This window comes from Channa argus, chromosome 11, assembly GCF_033026475.1.
Source record: "Channa argus isolate prfri chromosome 11, Channa argus male v1.0, whole genome shotgun sequence".
NCBI classification, from domain to species: Eukaryota; Metazoa; Chordata; class Actinopteri; order Anabantiformes; family Channidae; genus Channa; species Channa argus.
Genome location: NC_090207.1, coordinates 5463759 through 5485533, shown reverse-complemented (window position 1 = coordinate 5485533; position 21775 = coordinate 5463759). Strand labels below are relative to the sequence as shown.

At 39.5% G+C, this 21775-nt stretch overlaps 1 protein-coding gene across 5 annotated transcripts in view; it reads right to left on the bottom strand.

The window, feature by feature from the left end:
- ksr2 (kinase suppressor of ras 2) overlaps nt 1–21775 on the bottom strand; it is a 101301-nt gene that overhangs the window by 65844 nt on the left and 13682 nt on the right. For 3 of the 5 annotated variants that reach the window (XM_067520973.1, XM_067520971.1, XM_067520969.1), the window contains exons 2-5: nt 20277–20417; nt 19982–20132; nt 9017–9052; nt 7723–8224 (exon numbers count right to left, since the gene is read on the bottom strand). In XM_067520973.1, the coding sequence (XP_067377074.1) occupies nt 7723–8224; nt 9017–9052; nt 19982–20132; nt 20277–20417 (830 nt within the window). The remainder of the gene's footprint in view (nt 1–7722; nt 8225–9016; nt 9053–19981; nt 20133–20276; nt 20418–21775) is intronic. The other 2 variants (XM_067520970.1, XM_067520972.1) reach the window with 2 other exon arrangements.

Here is a 21775-nt window from a genome sequence, read left to right as displayed (position 1 = left end):
CATAATGAGAGGGGTAAGGAAAGAAAGAAAAGGAAACGGAGAGGGAAAGGGGGGAGTGAAATATATGATATGTACACCAGCTCAGTGAAAGCAAACAGCTAAATTAGTCATGGAAATGATGCAAATTTGCTTCCCCTGGGTGTTTCATGGTAGAATTACCCTGAGAGAACCAGAGGGTGAATCATGCCAACCGCCGGCGCCATGTGATTTATTAGCAAACATCCAATTCAATATGAAAGTTCTTAACATTCAAAAAGCTGTGAAAGTCTCATAAGGTGGCATTAACTGTATGATATTACAGATTCCACTGGCAGGGGGAACGCAAGACAAGAGGTCGTGGAAAAACAAACACGCCCACTTTCCAGAACGATCTTGGCGTGACGTGCCAAAGTGGGACTGTGGCAGACTCAAAACTCACTTGGCCTTTTCCACGCGCGCATGTTACTACTTATTAACATAGACAACGGGGTTCATTAATTGACACTCCAGTCCAAAGAGCCTCTCTGCTTTGAAAAGGGCATAGAGAGAGAGAGAGATGTGGCTGAGCAATAAAGACAGGACAGGGAGAGAGATGGGATGGCTGCAACACAAACGAAATAAAATTCCCGTTGCATTTCTGACTAGAAATTGAAGTTTTTAATTAAGTTACAGTAGAACTTAAAGTAGAGCCGGGTATCTGGCACACTAGTCAGAATAAGCCAAAGCCCACGAATTTTACAATACTACTACAGTTCTTGGCTAAACATTATACCTGCTTTAAATCTGCTTGGACTGTCTTGTTAACACCCCATGAACCCAAACACTCTCTCTTAGTATTAGTGTCTACATCTGATAGTGTGTGTCCCATTATGTCACTCGCTCCTGTAAATAATGATTTCTTATAAAGCCTGTGCAGTTCTTATTACTACTGCAATTGTAATTACTGCTGTGTCTCCATGAGCACAACGACGTAGGATACTCAAAGCTTTTGAAAAACCAAGCCCCGCCTTACTTACAACTCTTGGCATTTTAAAAATAGATTTGTTCTGGACGCAATCAATCATGTCAGTTAAGGTTACCAGTCATTTCGTGACATTTTTACAGCCCACTGACAGACACTTCAGTCATCACACCCAACCAAACAGCAACACTGGCACAGTATTGATGTCATATTGCTGTAGTCTTTAACTGTCTTTGGCAAATCTCTTTAGGGGAAAAATGGTTGCCAGGATGGATGTGTTGACAGTGCATATTTTTTTGACAGATGACGAGAAGACTGTGATTTAGCCTGGAGATTACAGTATTTATCACCCAATGATATGATCCTGTACTTAAGTCTGTTAAGTTCTTTTCAAATAGTGTTTGTTGCATTAGGCCATGTGCTGTGTGTCTTTGAATAAATCTTTTTTTTAACTCTATAATAATAAGATTTCCGTGTCTGTGTTTTGATGCTTTGGCCTAGTCTCATATGATTCCATTTTTTTGTAATGTAACCTCATAACAAATTAAAGAAATTGCTTTAAATAAACTATTTTTCTAGTTTCATTACATTGGGATTTTACGTGGCAATCAAATGTCACCACGGTCCTAGAATCTGATACTTTAATAAGAAAATATGTAAAGTTTTTGTTTGTTTCATCTATAGCAGTTATTAAAAATACAAATGTAAAGCAGCATCTTAAAACGATGAAATATAGTCTCTTACTATGCATGAACGTTCATTGTGCGCGTACATACACTGAATGACTCAAAACTAATTTTAAACTAATTACTTCCCTAAATTCCCCTAAACTTGGCAACATCCCATGACTCAGCATATTTTTTCATGCTGGGATACAGCTCATTAATCATAGGATGGGGAGTGTGTATTTCTACTTTGTAGTCAACACAAATTCATATAGAAGTAAACAAGAGAGGTGACTGTAAAGCTAATGCTTTTTCATTGAACGGCATACTCGCCTTAAGCTGTGAACTAAATCTTGATTTTTTTTTTTTGCCAGAACCAGGCAATTTTCTGATAAATCAAGGGTGGAGAGGATTACAGCTGTTGTGTTGGTTCGACTCCTGTTGTTCCGTTGGTGTATTTGTGTTTTTTGATGTGACCTGCCAGAGGGACTGCAGATGAACATTGGCTTTAAGATAACTCTGGTGGAATGAATCAAATGGAAACAATTAGGTGTAATATTGGTCATTTTTTTAAATACATTAAATACTTAACTTAGTTACTGTATTTATACCTGTTAACATCCATCCATTATCTGTAACTGCTTATCCTGTTCCGGGTCATTCCGGGTCTCCAAGGTGGAATCCACCCTGGACAAATCTGCAGTCTGTCTCAGGGTCAACACAGACAGACATACACAGACAGACAACTATTCGCACTCACATTCACACCCACGGGAAATTCAGAGTCACCAATTAACTTAACACGCATGTCTTTGGACCGTGCCGGGAAACCGGAGAACCTGGAAGAAACCAACGCGAGCACACGGAGAACATGCAAACTTCACGCCCAAAGGCTGCAGCCGGCAGGTAGATTCAAATTGTGAGGCAGCAGTGCTAACCACTCCACCACTGCTGCCCTAACTGTCAACATTCATAATACAAATAAAAAATAAATGCTATGTCACTATGCGGTCCGAAAGGGGCTATTGAATTTTTGGGTTTTTTTTTTTTGGAAGTTAGCATGTCCCTGGTTCCCTCTTGAAATTTGATTTTTCCATTGACATTTGCATATTTGCAGAAACTAAGTTGTGTAACAAACAGAAGTATATACATATATATACTTATTTTGTTACATTAGTTTTATATTTTTTTAAATATATAGTATTAGATATAATATAGTGGTGTATGTTTTGTTCAGCAGGATAATCTGCACAGATGAGCACCACTTCATGATTTTTGAAGCCTAAATAATTGCCAAATGTAAAAAAAAAACAAAACAAAACTATAATTGGGCTATAAATAAACCACAACCCATTTACATGACATTATGGTTACAATATCTTCTAATTTGTAATTTAATTTAGCGCACTTCTTCTTGGAAAGTCTTCACTGACCTGATAAAATTACAAATAGCCTGTAAAGATGGACTAGTGGGCAAAATCCTCCCTGGCCTGATGAAGCTTGATGTTCTTGGCAACCACTGTGGTCATTTGTTAAAAGTTAAACAATTGCAGTCGGTTATTTATTGATTAATTTTATGTCAGAAAAACCTTGACCACCTTCATACTGTATTTTAGGCTTTTAACCAAAAAAAAAAAAAAAAAACTTGTAGATTATACAAAAATAATTTCCAAGTTTTAGGAATCAATCTTACATCACTCTGTTATCTAAGTAGAAATTCGGCATTGTAGATCCTAATGTAGGGTTGAACCAATCAAAAATAAAAGTATGTACGACGACTTCACTGGTTTTCACTGTAGAAAAAAGGAGAGTTGTAACTGACTTCAGATGCTACTAATTGGCGAGGTTATGTTATGAGGATGTCAGGTCTTTTTTTTTCTATCAACCAAGAAGCTGAGTTACCATTTAGACCATTTAGAATATGCAAAGCATCTAGTACATATCCACAGATCTGCTGCAAATGAATTAGAAGTTTAATCTGCAGAAATCACACTGTGGTAAGAAAATATTATCAATATATATGATTGCTGTACTTTCAATTAACTATTAAGCAGAAGAAAAATACATTTGAAATGTGCTATAATAACTGGTTTATCACTGTATCGCTGATCACTGTTTAGTGTTATACATTTACTTGGGCTTTACTCTTTTATAGAAAGAGATCAAATAAAATGTTTTTTATTTGAAATGCCTAGTCATAACAGCTAGAACCAAAAAGAGCGAGTAGTAAAGACAGTCGACCATCTAGCCAAACACAAATACTTTTTTCAGGCGACAATGGACCAAATCACTTCTGAAGCACTGCAGAATATGTTTTGACTTGCTCTTGACAGGTGGTGAGAAAGAAGATTCCAATTTCCCCACACAGGTGAAAGTTCGCTTTCCATTACAACTTGCAAAAACTGGCAGCTATTTCTGCTGGGGGTGAGATTTTTGTTGGATCCAAAGATCCCCCGAACACATCAGTAAAGAGCCAATTTGCTCATTATTTCTATGGTGGGATAGAAACCAGCTTTTGGTTCACTGAGAGAAAGAAAAACACATTATTAAACAGACAAACACATTAAACCAAGAAGCACAACGCTATAAAGGAGAAGATGAGGGCTGACACAGAGGGACCGGATTATTCAAGTTTTTACAACCAAAGTGCCTTGAAACAATTTTCAGTTGGAGAAACGCGCCTGTACAGCATCTGAAAAACAGCCTGTGCAGTGTATCCCCCCCTTTTTAATGTTTATTACAATAGCGACTACTGAACATTAGCGAACCATTTCCTATGCCCCTGACGTCACTTAATTCAACTTTCAGAGACAAAGCAGAGTGCGGCTAATGTTGAAAGAAATGACTGTTTACACAAATACGTGCACAAATAAAAGCATGGTACAGAATTTTTCAACTTAGTCTTGATAGAAACCTCCTTGTGTTAATGCATATGGAACAAGCTGTTTTTTGTTCCATGTATCCAGGGACTTTCCAGAAGACAGCTGTATTCTTGAGGTTTTTCAGTCTGGCTTGACATCTCTTCAAGGCACTGAACCGGCACTGCTGAGGCCTCCCCTAATGCTAATGGCATCCCCCTAGCTACAGATGCTGGGGACTCTGTTGTCTCTACTGGATCTACCTGCTGCCTTTGACACGGTGGATCACAACATTTTGATTTGTCGCTTGCAGCAGGGGCCAGGCATTCGTGGCACTGCTCTGGAGTGGATTAGGTCTTACTTGGGAGAGAGAACATTTTACTTTCAAGTTGATGACGTCCAGTCCTCTTCTGCTCCTCTCTCGTACGGGGTCCTGCAGGGCTCAGTTTTTGAGCCTCTGCATTTTTTCCCCCCTCTATCTGCTCCCCGTTGGCTCCATTCTTAGAAAGCACAGTTGTCCTTTCCACTGTTATGCAGACGACACCCAGATGTATTTGCCACTGAGACAATAGGGATGGCTATTCCGTAAGCTCACTGATGGGGTGTCTTGAGGTATTAAGAGTCTGGATGGCTCCCAATTTCCTCCATTTTAATGACAAAAAGAGATTATTGTCTTTGCTCCAAGCCCCTCTCTTGTAGACCTGGAGCTTTTGACACAATTTGTGAAACTTACTGTCACAAATCTGGTGTTAAGTTGGGACAGTGGTTTAAGGTTGGATGGGCAGGTTAGTGCAGTGGTAAAAGCCACCTTCTTTCACTTAAGACAAAAGTTAAATCTTATTTGTCAAAAAAAAAAAAAAAAAAAAAAAAAAACACCGAGACAGTAATCCGTGCTTTTGTCACCACACAGCTGGATTACTGTAATACTCTGTATTTTGGTGTCTCTCCCTCATCCCTGTCCTGTCTTCACTATTTTATTGTATTTTATTCCTTTATTTATTTAACCTAAAGCACTTTGGTCAGTCTATGCTGCAGGATTCTGTCAACTTCCAAGCAAGCTGTTAATATGCAACTGAAGCTTGTACTCGCATGACACGCAAAGTCTTTCCTGTCTTCCCTGCTCTGCTACCGCTCCTCTGCTACGCTCCACTTAGCACTTCAGGTCATGACAATAAATAAGAATGCTCCAAAACTTTCTAATCAAACAGAATGAATTGAAATTCTGTGAGTGGTTAGAAGGAAAAGCTTTGCTCTAAAACATTTTGAAGGGAATATGTCTGCACTTTTTAATGAGGCTTTGTCACACAAATCTTTAACAGCACTTCTCTACATTAAGATAATATATATATATATATAATGCATATATTCATTAAAAGTAACATACTATTTTTAAGTGGTGTCTTATCCCTTACGTTAATAGAAATACCTGAATGTTTCAAAGGCAAAAGGACAATAAGCAATTATTACATTTCATAAAATTAAATGTCACTTATCTATCTGTATCCGTTTTCCATCACTTTCCTGAACATTCTTGCACATTCAGCTAAATAATCTTTGTTCTGCATTATTTCTCCGGTAATGAGATATTAGGCAATATCTCATTGACACGCACGAGATATTAGGCAATATCTCATTAAGATAAAGGGATAAAAAAAAAAAATCTTTCAAGGTTCAAAGGGTAATCCCTGGTTATTGTGTCCTGGCCATTAAGAATATTAAATTAGGACCTAAAGAGCACCGTGAGCTAGCTTATTAAAATCTTAGGGTCGGTAATAAGGGTACAATGGGTAGTTGTCCCATTTCTACGTCTAAATAATAGAAAAAAACAAGGCATCACGAAAGCAACCATAGTATAATGGATAGTATGAAATAACCTTTTGTATTAATGTATTTATTTTATTAGGGTTGGTATTTCAGTTTATCGTGCTGAACCACAAGGTATAGAAATCTTAATGGATGATTTATTAAGACATAGTTTTGTATAAGCTGTCAGTCTTGAATCCAGTGAAATGCACACTTGTCCAGCATCATCCTCCACCCAATTATGATGTATTATGAGAGGTACTTGGCTATCAGAAGCCAGCAGATCTGCCCTTTCTCAATGCGTTGCAACATTTCCAGGCACACACAGCCCATTTATTACGGGGGCTCAACTCACTGCCTGCAGTCTATCAGCGCTCGGGGACCGGTAATCAATTCTCTAATGCCGTTTGAGCCTATTCTATGCAGCTATGATCCACTCTTTACCGCGGAGACACACGCACGAGCTCCACAAGCGCGGACATGTGGGGCTGTATCCCTGTCCTCGGCCAAGCACACACCAAATATAACCCAGATGGCCTTCGTAAAAGCAGAGACAAACTCCCAAATATTAACTTACCAACGGTAGCAGTGATAGGGCACTGTCATCTAATGGCATTATCAAAATGAGTGCAGCTCTCCTGAGGGAGACTCTGGTTCCTGATTATCTAGCGGTGGTAGACCCTGTTTGTGGCCAAATCTGATCAGCATAGCTCCAGACACAGAAATGGCTGGTCAGGAACTCAGCCCAAGGCCCCTTATCTCTACCGACAGGCCGTCGCTTCTTTACGGGCAATAATGTCCTCCTAGGAATTAATCTGATTGGGCTCTGCTGAAAGTAAACCTGCTGAAAGGACAGGTGGGGCCCCAACTTCTTTTCTGTGCTACGTGAATCCGATGGAATTGCAGTGCGAGATCTTGTACAGATCAGGGAGTGAGTCAGGTCGAAAACCTCTGAATGTTTGCTTCAGGCATGCATTTGCTGGAATTGACTAAATGACATTAAATGTCTCCAATAAACTTTTTAAACAAAATAATTTGCAATAAGAACCACACAGGCTCAATACTAAACTACTAATATCTGGCATTTTTAAACAACAATAATTAATTTCTAGCCAGTTGTATCATCATTAAATTCATTATTCAAACCTCATTTAGATAGCATGGAGAAAAAACACAAAGCACGATCACTTGCTATTATAACACTATACCCGTCCGGGGGCATGTTCTTCCCGTGCTTGCGAGGGTGTCCTCCCACAGTCCAAAGACATGAGCTTTAGGGTAAACTGATGACTCTAAAATTGCCCATGGGTGCAAATGGTTGTCTGTCTGTGTATGTCTCTCTGTGGCAATGAGCTAGACTGGCGACATGTCCAGAATGGACAGGTTCAATAAAGTAAACAAACAAAGCTCCAAAATAGGCAACACTGCTTGCTACTAAAAATCTAGATAGACTTACTTTGGTGTCTGTGTGTCATCCAAACGGTTCCCAAGCTGGAACTCATGGGATTTGCTGCGGTGCAGAGCGGTGAAGCCTGGCAGCAGATGGATGAGTTTGCGGCTTGGTGGAGGTGGCGTTCCTGGGGCCTTTACTTTGTTCCTTCGCCGCATGGGGGGAGTGCCAGGTGGGGTCATAGTGTTGACCACCAAGGGAGTCCGAGGAGGCGTGTGGCCAAAATGCCTCTGGCGGGGTGATGGGGGTAGGGAGCGATGACCAAAGTCCAAGGGAGGGAAGAGCCCTGTGGCAGGGTTGTCGACGGTAAGTCGGTCCGCGTACAAAGGGGGCGCCAGGGCTTGGGGACTTTGACACATGTGCTGGTTGTACTTGGACTGGACTTTGGGGCTTTGGGAGAGCTGAAACCGGATCCACTGACTGGCCTCTGGCTGGCACACCGGAGTGTTTTCTTTGCCCGATTCAGAGGTGGGCCACTGAATGGACCAGTCCTGCTTGGCCTGGCTTCCTGTTGGAAGGCAGCAGAGTTGAAAACTTTGTTAATACCAGTGAAACACCTGATTGTCACCTGCTGTGTAATGCATGTTACAGGGGATCACACGGCATCACAACCGGATATATTTTCTTAAGCATATAGTTGTGCCCAGGTTGTCTGTGAACTTTCTGCATCATATGAACATGGAATTTGAAAGTGGTTTAAACATTATCCCAGTTACTCTGTATAATCCATAGAGTTCACACTTTTTAACTGGAGCTACTAGCTGCAGCAGAAAAAATTGGCAAAATAAAACTGAAAATATCCACATGTTGAGAAACCACTTGGGATGAGTGAGAAAATGTGTTCTTTCTTAATTTGGGTGAACATGGCTGTGTAATATATTAAGTTAAGCTTAATTGATTCTTGCCATGCACTTCATACTAAAACACTCATTAGCTCTATCTCTTGATTGCAGCGGTAAGAGTAATCTTGGCAGCAGACAGACTTACAAACAGCAAATGTGCTCAATTTAGGTAATGAAGATTTAACTTTGCAGTTATCTGATATGAATGCATCAGCAGTGCAGTAGCACTGTTCAAATATGCCACGGTAGAGCAGGTTAAGTATGAATAGATGGAGCAAGACAATAACAGAAATGGAAGAGTGCACCAAAACAAAACATGGCAAAGCCGCATGAGTCATAACACAAACAGACTTCTTCCAAAGTTGAACTTTCAGTTGAATGAGAACGAAAGAACAGAGGCAAAACTTGAAGGTGAGCAGCCAAATGAGTGTATCCGAGCTCGAATGACAATACTTTACCTCCGTTACTGTGCAATTTATCCTCCTCAAGTTGCTCTTCAAAAAGAAACCAAAAAAAAAAGAGAGAGAATTTGTTTATTGATCTGGCAGAGACACAAATAGTCTGCAATGTTCTACTTGTCTTTCCATCTGCAGTTATGCATAGCCAAAAAGTGGTTCAGCACAACAAAGCATAATGTTGGTAAAATTGATCCCGGGTGCATCTCAGCAGACGCAGTATCTCATACACGACTGAGTCTGGGCAAAATTGACCCCGTAGTCTTCAAAAACTGCTATTGACCATCGAGCTACCATTCATGCAAGTTCTTATCAGCAACCCTACACTTTTCTTTCCTGGTTGTTTTGTTTTTTGTTTTGTGTGATTTATCTTCCCTGTGACATTGTCTCCAAGGAGCCACAAGCATCAAAAACACAAACTTCAAACACGAAATCAACACGAGCATCATCAAATGTGCCACGGAAAATAACTCTTAGAAAAAGGTCCTAGAGGAATTGCAAAACCTGATGGAAAAGGAAAAAAAAAAAGCCTGCAGCCTTTCCTTTTCTGTTATTAAAAAGACGCTGTGAGGACAGAAGTTGTGCAAGAGTCGGCTGCAAACCCACAAGGGACTTAATGTCCAGGAATGTATATTTTCTCTTTTCAAACATAGTTTGTTCCTCTTCAACTCAATTTCTTGTTATCACAAAACAATATGTGCAACACGGACACATAGCAAAAAGTTTTTGTTTTAACAGAAACAGCTCTGGTTACGTCTTACGTGCAGATGTTTGACACAATGACCCCATTGCTATCACATCTCTCTAACATAATGTGACCTCTGGCATTCTTGGCATTTGACATTTCTTACACTTAACAAAGACTTTATAAACACACCAACAGCCTATTTTGTTGTCTCCCAAAAAGTTTTACAATTTGCGTTTAAAACTTTTAACACTTTTCCATGTGCGACCCTATTTTGAGCGTATGCCCCAGTCTGGCCACCCCACTAAAGAAATTCTAGATCCGCCCCTGTAACGAGCTACACAGTACAAGTTCCTTAAAAACCTAAGAGAACATTTTGTAAAAACCCAGTGGTGCTTTATAGTATTAAAAGCTACACAACTCAACATATTTGTATTAAAGCGAGTCCAACGAGCACCTGTAAAATGAGAGGGGCCGTTATACTGTTTTACAGCTTTTAGCTCATTATTATGGCTTCAAGGCAAACAACTTTACTGTTTGGTTCAGTCTCAACAGCATCTCATTCTCAGCAGTAGGTGGTTCGTTTTAACATTTTAAAAACTGATAAACCATCTAAATGCTATCTGCCTAACATCAACGGCCATATTTACTTAAGATTTTAGGCACTGCCACGTTATTTGATTTTGGAACAAAGACACAGTTTAGGTTTAGGCGACAACGTGAGACATTTATGGTTAGGAAATGATAATGGTCTGCGTTCAAATACACCCCCAACATAGTCTTGAGTAACATGACTTAAAGTAACATTACTGACTAATGGTATGAAATGGGAAACAAACCAGTGTGTCTCATTTCGGAGTCCTGTGCTTTGACACCCAGCCAACCTTAAAAAAAGACTTTGCTGCTTTTAAATGACATCCACCACAATTACTCTTGCTACTTTTAGATTTTCTATGACTACTAAAAGTCACCAGTTTACCACACAGCTTGCTGATAATAACAACACTGGCAAGTAGTTTGTGACCAACTGAAATATACCGATTGTTAACTTAATATTTAGTGGCATGATAATACTGGAGTCAGCTGTATGGAAAACCAACTAAATTTACATGTACTGCATAGCTGATAAGAAACTGCTGAGGGAAATCTCATAAACTGTCTTGATTGGCTGGAACTGAAGACTAAAAGTTTTCATGGTCTTCAGTGTGACCATGGGGCTTGTTGCAAAGAGCTCTTTACCAGTCTCAAGGTGTTCTAATCCCCAGTGTAATTATCCGTTTAAGATGGAGTTTGAAAAAGAAGAATGCATAGATTAAAAGAAAAGTCTCCTTTTACTCTGTCCCACAACGTTCAAATCAGTCAAGTAACATTGAAAATAATAACTCTCAATGTGGTAAATCCTTGTCATCTTACTCATAAGTCGTAAAGTTTTATCTAACATCATTTTTTATCAATGTTCCGTTCTAGAAATATGTTGCATCATGGATGGATTTGTTCCCTGCCGATTTCTACGTATAATTTGAATGTGCATATCTTCCATGGTCTGTATTTGGAATTTCTTTCGTGGTATTTTTCCCCTTTTTTCACTTACTATATAGTAACTAGTTTTGCGCCAGAGAAAATGTGTGAAAACTTGATTCTGATTATCACACCTGTGGATATTTGACAGTCTCAAGCCACTGCCATTTTGCCTTCAGTGTGGCTGCATGAAGACCACACACTCGTCTTTGAACCAGCACTAAGAGGCTCACACTTCTACCCTTAAAACCCCCTTCTTCAGGATCTCAAGATGCAGAAAGGACAAGTGGGACTGATAAAGGGCTCATCCACAAATATGATGGGCGAACTCAATCAAGCCTCCTTTATTAGCCGGAAGAAAAGCCACGACAGGCCACTCTAAAATGTAAAAGTTCCGCTTGAACCGACTTGAATGACTGAACCTAATCAACGGCCACCAAAGTTTTAATGCCACTGAAGCTGAGATTGCTGGCGGGAGGCAATAGAAAGCTGATTGCTTTTGTACAGGCCTAAAGGTGTTTGGTAAGACTAGAAGGACAGGTGACCATTTCCACTGCCCGTTTAAAAGTTAGTACGTTTCAAAATCCTTTAAGTTTTTACCCATGATTCAATTACGCTTTGCCAATTATATTATTGCATAAATCATCCTCTCTTTGAGATGCTTTTGAACGTGCACATCGAGCTGATAACTAAGAGAAATCTCTCTGCAAGGGAAGCAATGAACTTGAATCACACTCATGAAACTGTTGCTTCAAGTAATGAGTCAATTCATCAAGCACACTAGTATCTTAGCAACTGCTTCAGCAAAGTAGCAACAGGACTTGACTTATGAATTTCTTGTGTCACATGCTCTCACCTAAGCAAACCAAAAAAAAAAAAAAAACCAAACCAAAAAAAAAAACAGTTAGCTGCCGAATGCAGTGAACACACACAGACTGATGAATAATAGACAGAGCAACTCCTGTTTCAGAGCTGTTATTCATCATACGCTGTGTGGCATCTGCGTGTAAAAAGTGAGATTTAGAAGTTGTTTTTACGGAGTATTAAATAGTATTAGATGTTAAATTAATTTCAAAATTTCGATTTAACTCTAGAGAGTGTGGAGCTAAAAAAGTGTTGAAATCAATCAATTATCTTCTTTTTTTTGCATTGTAGGTGCTAAAAAGCATTTACTGCTGTTTATGCTCAATTAATTTCTGTATGAGCCTCCTACTATGATCCTGAATTAACGCAACACTGCTTTTGTTGTAGTGCTTGGCAGCTTTCCTTTGTGGAGCATAACAATTGAATCTGTATCATTGTACAAAATTACTGTAATGCATTTGCAAGCACTTTTAATTTTCAACTGTAAAAAGAAACTGATGGTGATATTGAACAAAGATGTTTCGCATTCAAAATGGCAAATTGGTTGTGCATCTTGAAATGTTGTCGTGTTTCTTGAATAGCTCTCTATGTGTTGAAAGAAAATCTTTTTTTTGAAGAAGAAATACAGGTTTAGTTCTAGACATGTTGTGTTTGGATGACTTTTTATTCAATACCCTGCAGTGGAAAGACTTCACAAATTAAAGAAATTTGGAAAATATGTTTATTCATTTTCTAGCTGAGAGAGATGCATAGATTCAAGTGTAGGTCTGGCTTTATACTGGCTCTGTCTGAAGTTCGAGTTTTCTTGTTGTAAGTTTATTTCGGTGAACAACAGTTGAGTGCAGCAACTTGTGAGGCTGGAAGGTCACAGCATGACATACTGAACATTTGTATTGAGATAAAAGCAAACAAGTGTACGATTTATATAACTAGGTGTTCTTATGGGGGATTGTATTACCTTTGAACACCCCCCCCCCCCCCCCCCCCCCGCTCCATTCATTATGTTTAGGTAGCCATCATCATATGCTTGTAGCTTACATACGTTTTACCAACTTTTACAATAATAATAAACAGAATGACTTTCTAAACCAGTAACTTATTTTTTTTTAAGTACTAAGTAAAATCTATGAAGCCCAATTCATCACTTTACTTTTTTACGCTTTGTGCCACCAAAAACATTAATATGCCCTACTCCCCAAACTTGAAGCTGAACCAGATTCCTTTATAAACCAATGTATCATCTCCTGAGCTCAGGCAAAGTACCTGCTGACTCTCCTCTTTGTCTAGATGTCCCCTAAACTGCTTTAAAGACGCATCTTTTTACAGAGGTTTAGTTCCAGTTTTATCAGTTTTGCTCCTTCCTGCTGCAGGGAATGAGATATTAGCATTTTGTGTTTAACTAGGCGTCAGGGTTCGTGTTAGAGCAACATGCTTCGCCTGGAAAACAGAGAAAATGTTTGAGGAGATTTATTTACTGTATCCAGAATCATTACCTTTGGCCATATGCAAATACACAGTGTAGTCTCTGAACATACAATGTGGGGTCCGAAAATGTGCATCCCCTTGCATTGAAATTGCATGTATGGGGATGAAAATAATCTAAAATAATAACAATGCACATTCAGCTATAGCAAAAATGTTCCGTGATCATCAGAAGTAACAAAAAAGGCTCGAAATTAAATTAGCCTGCAGCTTTGCATGCCCCTTGATGAATTAATTACAAAAATGTAGCTAAATTAATTTCTGATGAAGCAACATTTATACTGGTTTGATGTGCGTTAAATATTAGGTTGATTAACTCTTGTTGTCATTTCAAAATAAAAGGATGCAAACCTTTTTGAATTACAGCACAATGAAAAGTAATAAGTATTTAACTAAGCGTTACTTTTGTAACTTTACTTTGGTAACATCTTTACATCAGCAGTGTTTGTGAGGGGTTTCTATTAGTGGCAAACTCGAGGAGAAATAGCACCCAGTTCAACAGTCCCTCTCAACTCTAAAGCCTAAAAAGGTTTTTAAGCTATTTCTGTATTGAAGGTGCAGCCTGCAACTTTACTTTTGTTTGGTTTTGGTTCATTGTCACCGATTTCTTGAACCTAATTTCCAGACAAAAGAAACAGCTGTCTTCAGAAGAGAAGGTGAAAAAGGATAAAGGAGCACAGATGTTAAGCGCTAAATGACAAACGCAAATCGTGAGCAACTATCTTCAGGGCACCGTGGAACATTTAGCAGCTAAACAGACAAACTTTTTCAGAGGTGAAAAAATAAAGTGTGATTGCTGTGCTTCATTTATTCAGCTGGTGACCAGACGCATAACTCCAATGAATGTTAATGCTCTTAACCGTTTCTGACGAGCCATATTTGAATTTAAAGCTTGTTCCTGACCCCCCAAAGTGGTCAAAAGGTTACTGAAAGGTCAGGGCTTTTTCTCTGTGACATGAAGTATTTATGAGAACAGCAGAAATCCTATTAAATAACCCAAAGTGAAACTCTGTGTTCACATAGAATCAAGTTAAAAGAGAAAATCCATTTTCAGAGTTTTCAACACACAGTAAGTGCTGCTCAACCAACCCTAAATTAGAAAAAAAGAATAAATATATTTCCTAAAATGTCAAACCCTTCCCTAAACAAATCCTCACAGACTAACTCTTCTTCAAAACACTGGTAGAGTTCTTGCATAAGTTCTGATGTAATTTCGGAGCCGCATCATCATCAGTCTTCTGTTCTCTCCTCCTGCCTGAATAACCCTGCATCTCCACATCAAGTGTCAAACCAAACAATGCACCTGAAGCATTTATGAAGCATTTATGACTGCTTCTCCTCAGCAGTGATTAATGCAAATAGCTCACCTCAACACCATTAATGGAGCAATCTTAGCATGCAGTGACGTTTTGAAAACGACAGAATACAGCCTCATATTTGGACTAATTACCTCTAGATGTGTGTGTGATGATGCCTTCTTTAGGCTAAATGGCAGCGAAATGCCACTGGGACAGTAGCAGGTCTAACTTACTGCCACTGTAAACAGGATTCGGGGGAAAATGCTAATGGCTGCGTTCAACAGATGCAGTTTCCCCTTTTTAATCTTGACTCATTCGAAATGAGAGTTTGTGAACGTTCTTGCAGCGTAATCAGTCGGCCTCAAAGTTAGGCTGTGCTAATTAGTTTAGCAGCCAATAAGGGGCATCTAGAGGTGCTCAGGATGCTGGGTGTTCGGTCAATGCTTCTACTGGTGGATTTCCTTCCCTGTTGCATCTGTTCCGACAGTTGTCTCCTGCTTTTCTTTCATGTCCGCTTCTACTCCGATCCCCCATTCTCTCCTATTCCGTGCCTTTCTCTCCTATGCCCATCTTCATCTCTTTTTCTTGCTGATGGCATTTGAAGCCAATTAAGTGTTTGTACGCGTGTGAAGCATGTCTGAGGGCAGGGGCATGGGGACATTCCTTTAAGCTGTCAAAGATTACAGAGGGAAGGTGCCGTGGAAACCTGTCGTGCAAAGCACAAACCAACGCTATTAGCCTGATCGAAAAAAAAGTCTCCATGTGTGATGATTGATTGCATGTGTGTCTATGTGTGTGCTAGCCCGGGGGCAGGGGCTCAATAATGTGTGTATATTGCGGCACAAAGGACCAACCGGCTGCCTCCAAATTGTATGACTCATCCTCATTCCAATTCGTGGACTGCAATCCCAAGAGCTTGTAGTGAGAAATTCTATTAACTTGCATTAGCTTCCTTCCTCCACCATTACACCACAGAGCAGCATACGTTTGCTTATTATATTCTCCGTTTCTCTGGTAATGCGATGTAGAAACTGCCAAGACTGCAAAGTATATGAATGTACATATCTGCCAATTTTAACATAATTCCTGATGACTCATAATCTGGAACAACATATTTCCTTTGAAAAAGCATGTGCATAAATCTGTAAATCCTTACTTTCTGCTTTCATTTCATCTTTTGTGACAACTCCAAGATCTGAAAAAGAAAAATATCTTGGTTGATATTAAATAAATAAGTCTTTAAAAAGACTTAAGATGTAAGAACGTCCTCCGCTTCTTGCGTAGCTGTGTTTAAGCACTAAATTGTCTCGTGGGGCTGTGTAACCCCTCAATAACACATACCTCTTCCACGCTTTCATATCTGACACATACACGCACATCCTCAGCAACACACACACAGATGTGCAAATGTTTTGAAACTATGACACATCTCCCTCTCCTGGTTCCATCCGAGTAAAAATATGTGGAACGCTGCTGCGCTGCCTGTGTTTCTCCTGGCTGAAAGTGCCTCTCACCGCTCTGTGTGGTGGTGGTGTTGCTGTGGTGCATTCACACATCTCTTGCCAGCCCTCCTGTTAGAGAGCCCATTAGTGGCTCTGTGTGGCCAGACCCTGCCTTCGGAGAGCCGGGGGGGTGGGGGTGGGGGTGGGGTTTGTTTAGGGGGAGTACGGTTGAGGCGAGGAGTGAAGACAGGCAGAGAATCATAAACAATAAGCAGGGGGACGGGAAAAAAGATGCGTGGAGTGAAGAAATGAACCAAACCCACAGAAATACAGGCTGCTAACATCTTCATGCTGAATTTTTCTTCTGATTTTTGCAGATTTTTGTGCATTAAAACATAACGTATAAAATGAATGAATTTGATCTACTAGGCTTATGCCAAGGGGTTGGAAAGGGGGAACATCATACCCCCATCTGTGTTCCAATAGTTTTTTGGGTGTCAAAGAGATAAAACAAGGGCACAGAGACATGAGTATGACATCCAAAAAGCTGGGAATCAAATCATGAATGCCACAGCAATGAGGTATACACCATACCCATTAGGCTTTTAGCTCAAAGTTTGAGCTTCAGTGTGTTTATCCATTAAAAACTTGCACAGGAAGCTTACATGTCAGGGGTGAACATTTTACTCATTCCATTCATTTTTACTGTAATGTAAAGCACCAACATAATGAAAACATCCTGATGGAGTTAAGTAGTGTTCATACAGTGTCTGATGTATTTTTGTCGTAAATAACTAATTTCAAGATCTGTAGGATTAACAGTGGTTTGATCCCCTGTCCCGGCTAGTGTCTCTGGGCAAGACACTGAACCCCTAACAGCCCATTCACCTCCCCAGCGGTGCAGTGCCGGTCCAAGCCCGGTAGAAATTGGGGAGGGTTGCGTCAGGAAGGGCATCCGGCGTAAAACTGTGTCAAATCAATATTCGGACAATGAACTCACCCTGAACTCAGGGGATGAGCTGACAGGACCAAAAAAAAAGTGTAGGATTAACAGAACCAGGAAACACACATCGGCTGTCAGAACACTGACTTAGACGAGGTCAAAGGTCATCGAGAAACCATTGGTGAACCTGCATGCAACCACCTTTAAATTGAGACGACTGCTGTGTTCTTTCTCTATCCAGTCACCTTTTATCAACAGGTGGTGATGACAGAGCTATCGCCGTGACAACGAAGCAAACTCAATGCACTGATGGAGATTTGAATCTGAAGGATCCAGAAAAAAGCTTCGAAATTATTTAGTATGATTTATTATTTTTAGTTAATAATTATTAGTAAACTAATATTTATTACAGTAGAGTAGAGGCAACAGGTTTTACTGTTCTTTTTTGGACCTTTGCATCTCCTCTTTGTTGTCTTTATGTTTTGACTTACTACATTTGTCCACTTAAGAGGCCATGATGTTCATGAGGTTTATAGCATTTCATAATTGCTAAAACAAATACATATTCATGAAAAAATACGGGGGGAATAAATCAAACTTGGGACATTTTCAGATGCACTGTGAACAAAACGAAAGTCCTAGACAGTGACAACAAAAGTGAGACGTTCTCCAGAGACGTCTGAACCCAGCTGGACTGGCTGGGGCCGCCTGACGGACTCCGCCAGGGGACGCCTGTCTGCCTGACAGTATGTCTGTCTGCTACTCTGTCTTTCTGGACAACATCCGCCTTCTTGATCCTCCCCAATCAAAGCGACGAGACAGAAAGGAAGTTGGAGATGCACACAGAAGGCGAGCAACTCCAGGAGAGAGACTGACAAATGAGCACAGGGACCAGCAGAGAGGTGTGAACATTTCGAGAGAACAGCTGAGTACCTGCAGAATCACAAAGAACCCGGTTTTGAGGATGTCTGTGGAAAAGACCAGTTTGTCTGAAATCATTTTCCCTATATTTAAAAAAAAAAAAGTCTTGAAAAAGAGCCAAGTTAAATCTCTTGTAATATAACACTATTTTAATAAGCACAGTTTTGTCGAGGGCACATAAAAAAAAACCCTACTCATCAAGTTAATTTGCTTAATTATTCAGCAGAGCCTTCTGTCTGAAAGGACATCTGTTACAGAACAGAAGTGTGTGTGTTTGTGTGTTTGTGTGTGTGTGCGTGCGTGCGTGTGTGAGTTTGAGTGGGAGTGGAGGAGAAACAGATATGTTACCAAACGGGTTTACAAAAGGTTAGTGCAAACCTAACATAATAATTTCTGTGATGCTCTACTGCCCCCTTCTGGTTCCCACGTGCCACTGCAAAAGCTGTCATTTAAGACACCTGAAAGCAAAGTGTGGTTTGCGCTGCCCCCTGGTGTGAAACTGTGGAAGAAAACTAAATGCAAGAAGCTGCACAAAGCTTTGCGTCGCAGCAGTTTAATTGTTCTCCTAAAACGAAATTATGACGTAAACTGTGATACAGAGAATTTCTAGCAGTGAAATGCATCTACAAGCCACATAAAATGAGAAAAATGTTTGTATCTATTGACGTTTTAACAACCTTATATCCCACACACACCTAAACACAAGAATTCAGCATGATAATATATATCAACTCACCAACTAAAGCAATGTAACGTCAAACAACAACAGTGTTATGACCGTTATGACTATTTGTAGCAATGGCAGCGAAAAAAAATCTACTCTGTGTGATAGTGATGAAATAACCTCAACCTTTAAGGCAAAGTGGAACAGAAGTCACGGCAATAGATAAATAACATTTCTTCCCAAACAATTCAGTGCATTGGAAATAGTGTTTCTATAGAAAGATGCAGAACCGCTACTAAACAGAGAAGCTGAAAACACACATTACTGAAATAGCCTGAGCTAATTCTTCTGGCCTTTAATTTACTAGATTCTGGTCTTATACACAAAATAAACTAAATACAGCTGTGTTGTCAGGAAGCACGAAGACATGCACCTGTTGTGAAAAACACTATAGAAATTTGATTAAAATTAAATGGTTGGGAGAAAATTCATAATGATAATAGCTCGTGATTTGTTGATAATTTAAATGCATATCTAGTCCGACTGGGGGACGTTTTATCCATGTCATTCCCTCCCTCTGCTCATTCCTGGCCATCTGTTTTTCAGTTTTCTGTACAGTAAAATCATAAAATGTACCTGCTAAAGACTTATATATTATGCTCTTGAGGAGATGGATCTGACGTTTCAAATCCCAGTGTCTTTGAATGCAGCAGAGATTTTTCAACAAAAATCTGTGCTTCGAACTTTATTACCGGGACACCTATTAGTGAAAACGGTGCTAACCTGGACTGTAGAACTCCATGCATTTATCTAAAATATATGTAACTTTAATAACTGCCGATGCAAGTGTAAGAAAAAATCGCATACTGTATATGATTTGGTATAAAGGTGAAACCAGGAGAATTCATTTTGTGCCAATGATCTAGTGTGTTTTTTGGCCACTCATTTTAACACAGGGAGAGAGAAACAAAGTTTTTTTTTTTATTTGTTTGTCACATTATGTTTCAGTGTGTTTTGTTTTGTTAGCTTACACAGCAGATTCTGTTCAAGCTTATACTCACCACTTAAACTAATCAAAGAATGTAATGTGTTGTATTTTTGGTGGGAGGGGCCGTGGTCTGGGACTTTTAGTAAGCTGAGGGGAACCTTACCGAGCTGGTGGGCCTTTCTGAGGCAGGAGAGGGAGGCGTTGAGTCGGGCGCACTCCTCTTCGTTGGCACCAAACTTTTGCAGCAACTCGCACACCTGCTCCTCGCTCATCTCCAGCAGGCCCTCCAGGGTCACCTCACCTGGACTGATCTGCTGCAAAACACACACACACACACACACGTACAAATACGTACAGAGGTGAACACAAATCAGTTACTCTTTTTTTTTAAATAATAGAAAATATCACAAAACAAGTTGGCTGTATTTGAGATCTTAAACAATAATTAGAAATCTTACCTGTGTGACCTCCTTCCTCATGTTGACGATGCGAAACCAGTGGCCGAGGCGAGGGAAGTCCTCCAGCTCCGCACTGCGCTCCTCTAAGGCCACTTTGCACTTGCAGGACAGCTGGCGGCTGAAGTACTTCACCAGCTTCCCCTGCGAACAGGGACAAACACAGTGAGGAAAGATGTCTTTAACATGGAGCCCACTATAATCTGTTTTTTTACTGTTACTCATACTAATACTAATATTAATATTAGTAACATATTGACTCAAAACTACAAAGGCTTCTACTTGTATGCTGCACAAACAACAGTGTACTGCTCGAAAAATTTTGCATAAATGTAGGAAGTTAAGAAAAGATCTTCCAGCCATTAAATGTGCAATATTAATAATAAGTGGTGAACAGCACTTGCTTCATTGTCAAATATGGTTTCTGCAAAGTCAACATTTTTTTTCCTTTTTCTTGTTTTTGTAGCATTTACTTTGTACAGGGTTTTCAGTAAGGTAAGTAAGTTATTTTGAAATGTCAATTATTTTTTTTCATTAACATAATATTTAATGCACACTCAACTAGTGCAAATGTTTCTTAATCAGATTTTCATTAAAGGCAATTTTAAGTAGATGTTACAAGCGGGATTCGAGTTGTTCATTTTCCTTACGTACCAGCTGAATGTGCTTTGTTATTTTGCTAGTTTTAGGGCCATGTTTTCATCCCCTTGCAATGAAATGTCATGTACGGGGGATGAAATCTTAACCCTAACGGTAACAATAAAAAGTTAAATAATTACATTTTATTAGCGCAAATGTTTGCCTTTAATTAATTTGATCGATTAATGTTTGCCTTTAATTAATTTCCGATGAAAGAACAATTGTACTAGTTGCTTTCAATATTATGTTGATTAAAGAAAAAACATATTTTTTTGACTTTTCAAAGTAAGAGGATGAATCAAAGTAAGACTTTTGCACCCAACTGTAATTAAACCCCATAGCATTTAGATGGATTTGTGTCATTTCAGCTTAGATGGAAAACGTTTTTCACTGTTTGAGCACAACATTGTATTTACCTCCCTAATTTGAGTCTTTGCCATAGATGCAACTATCAGATATCCTCAATAAGAACAGATTTTAACGGGACTGTTTTGATTATTGGCATTTCACAAGCACCGTACAGCAAAACATTATGGGACACACTCTGACGTACATATTTATAGCTACGAAAAAACGTTTGTTTAACATTTTAATAACTGCAGCGCCATATTTTAGGTGTTAGTTGATATTTAAATGTACCCTATGGGGTTTTTAAACACTAGTTGCACAATGAAGTGGGTGTTACATTTGCTTGTACACAGCATGTGGGTGGTGTGGTTCACATCCTTCTGTTCATTCAGCTGCTGTTGAACCGACTCTGCTGATCAACATCAGGTGGCACTAATGCACCAACAAAGGCAGTGCAGAAGAAGACCACCAGCTTTGGAGGCAAATATGAATGAAAACAAATGATATTTTTTCAA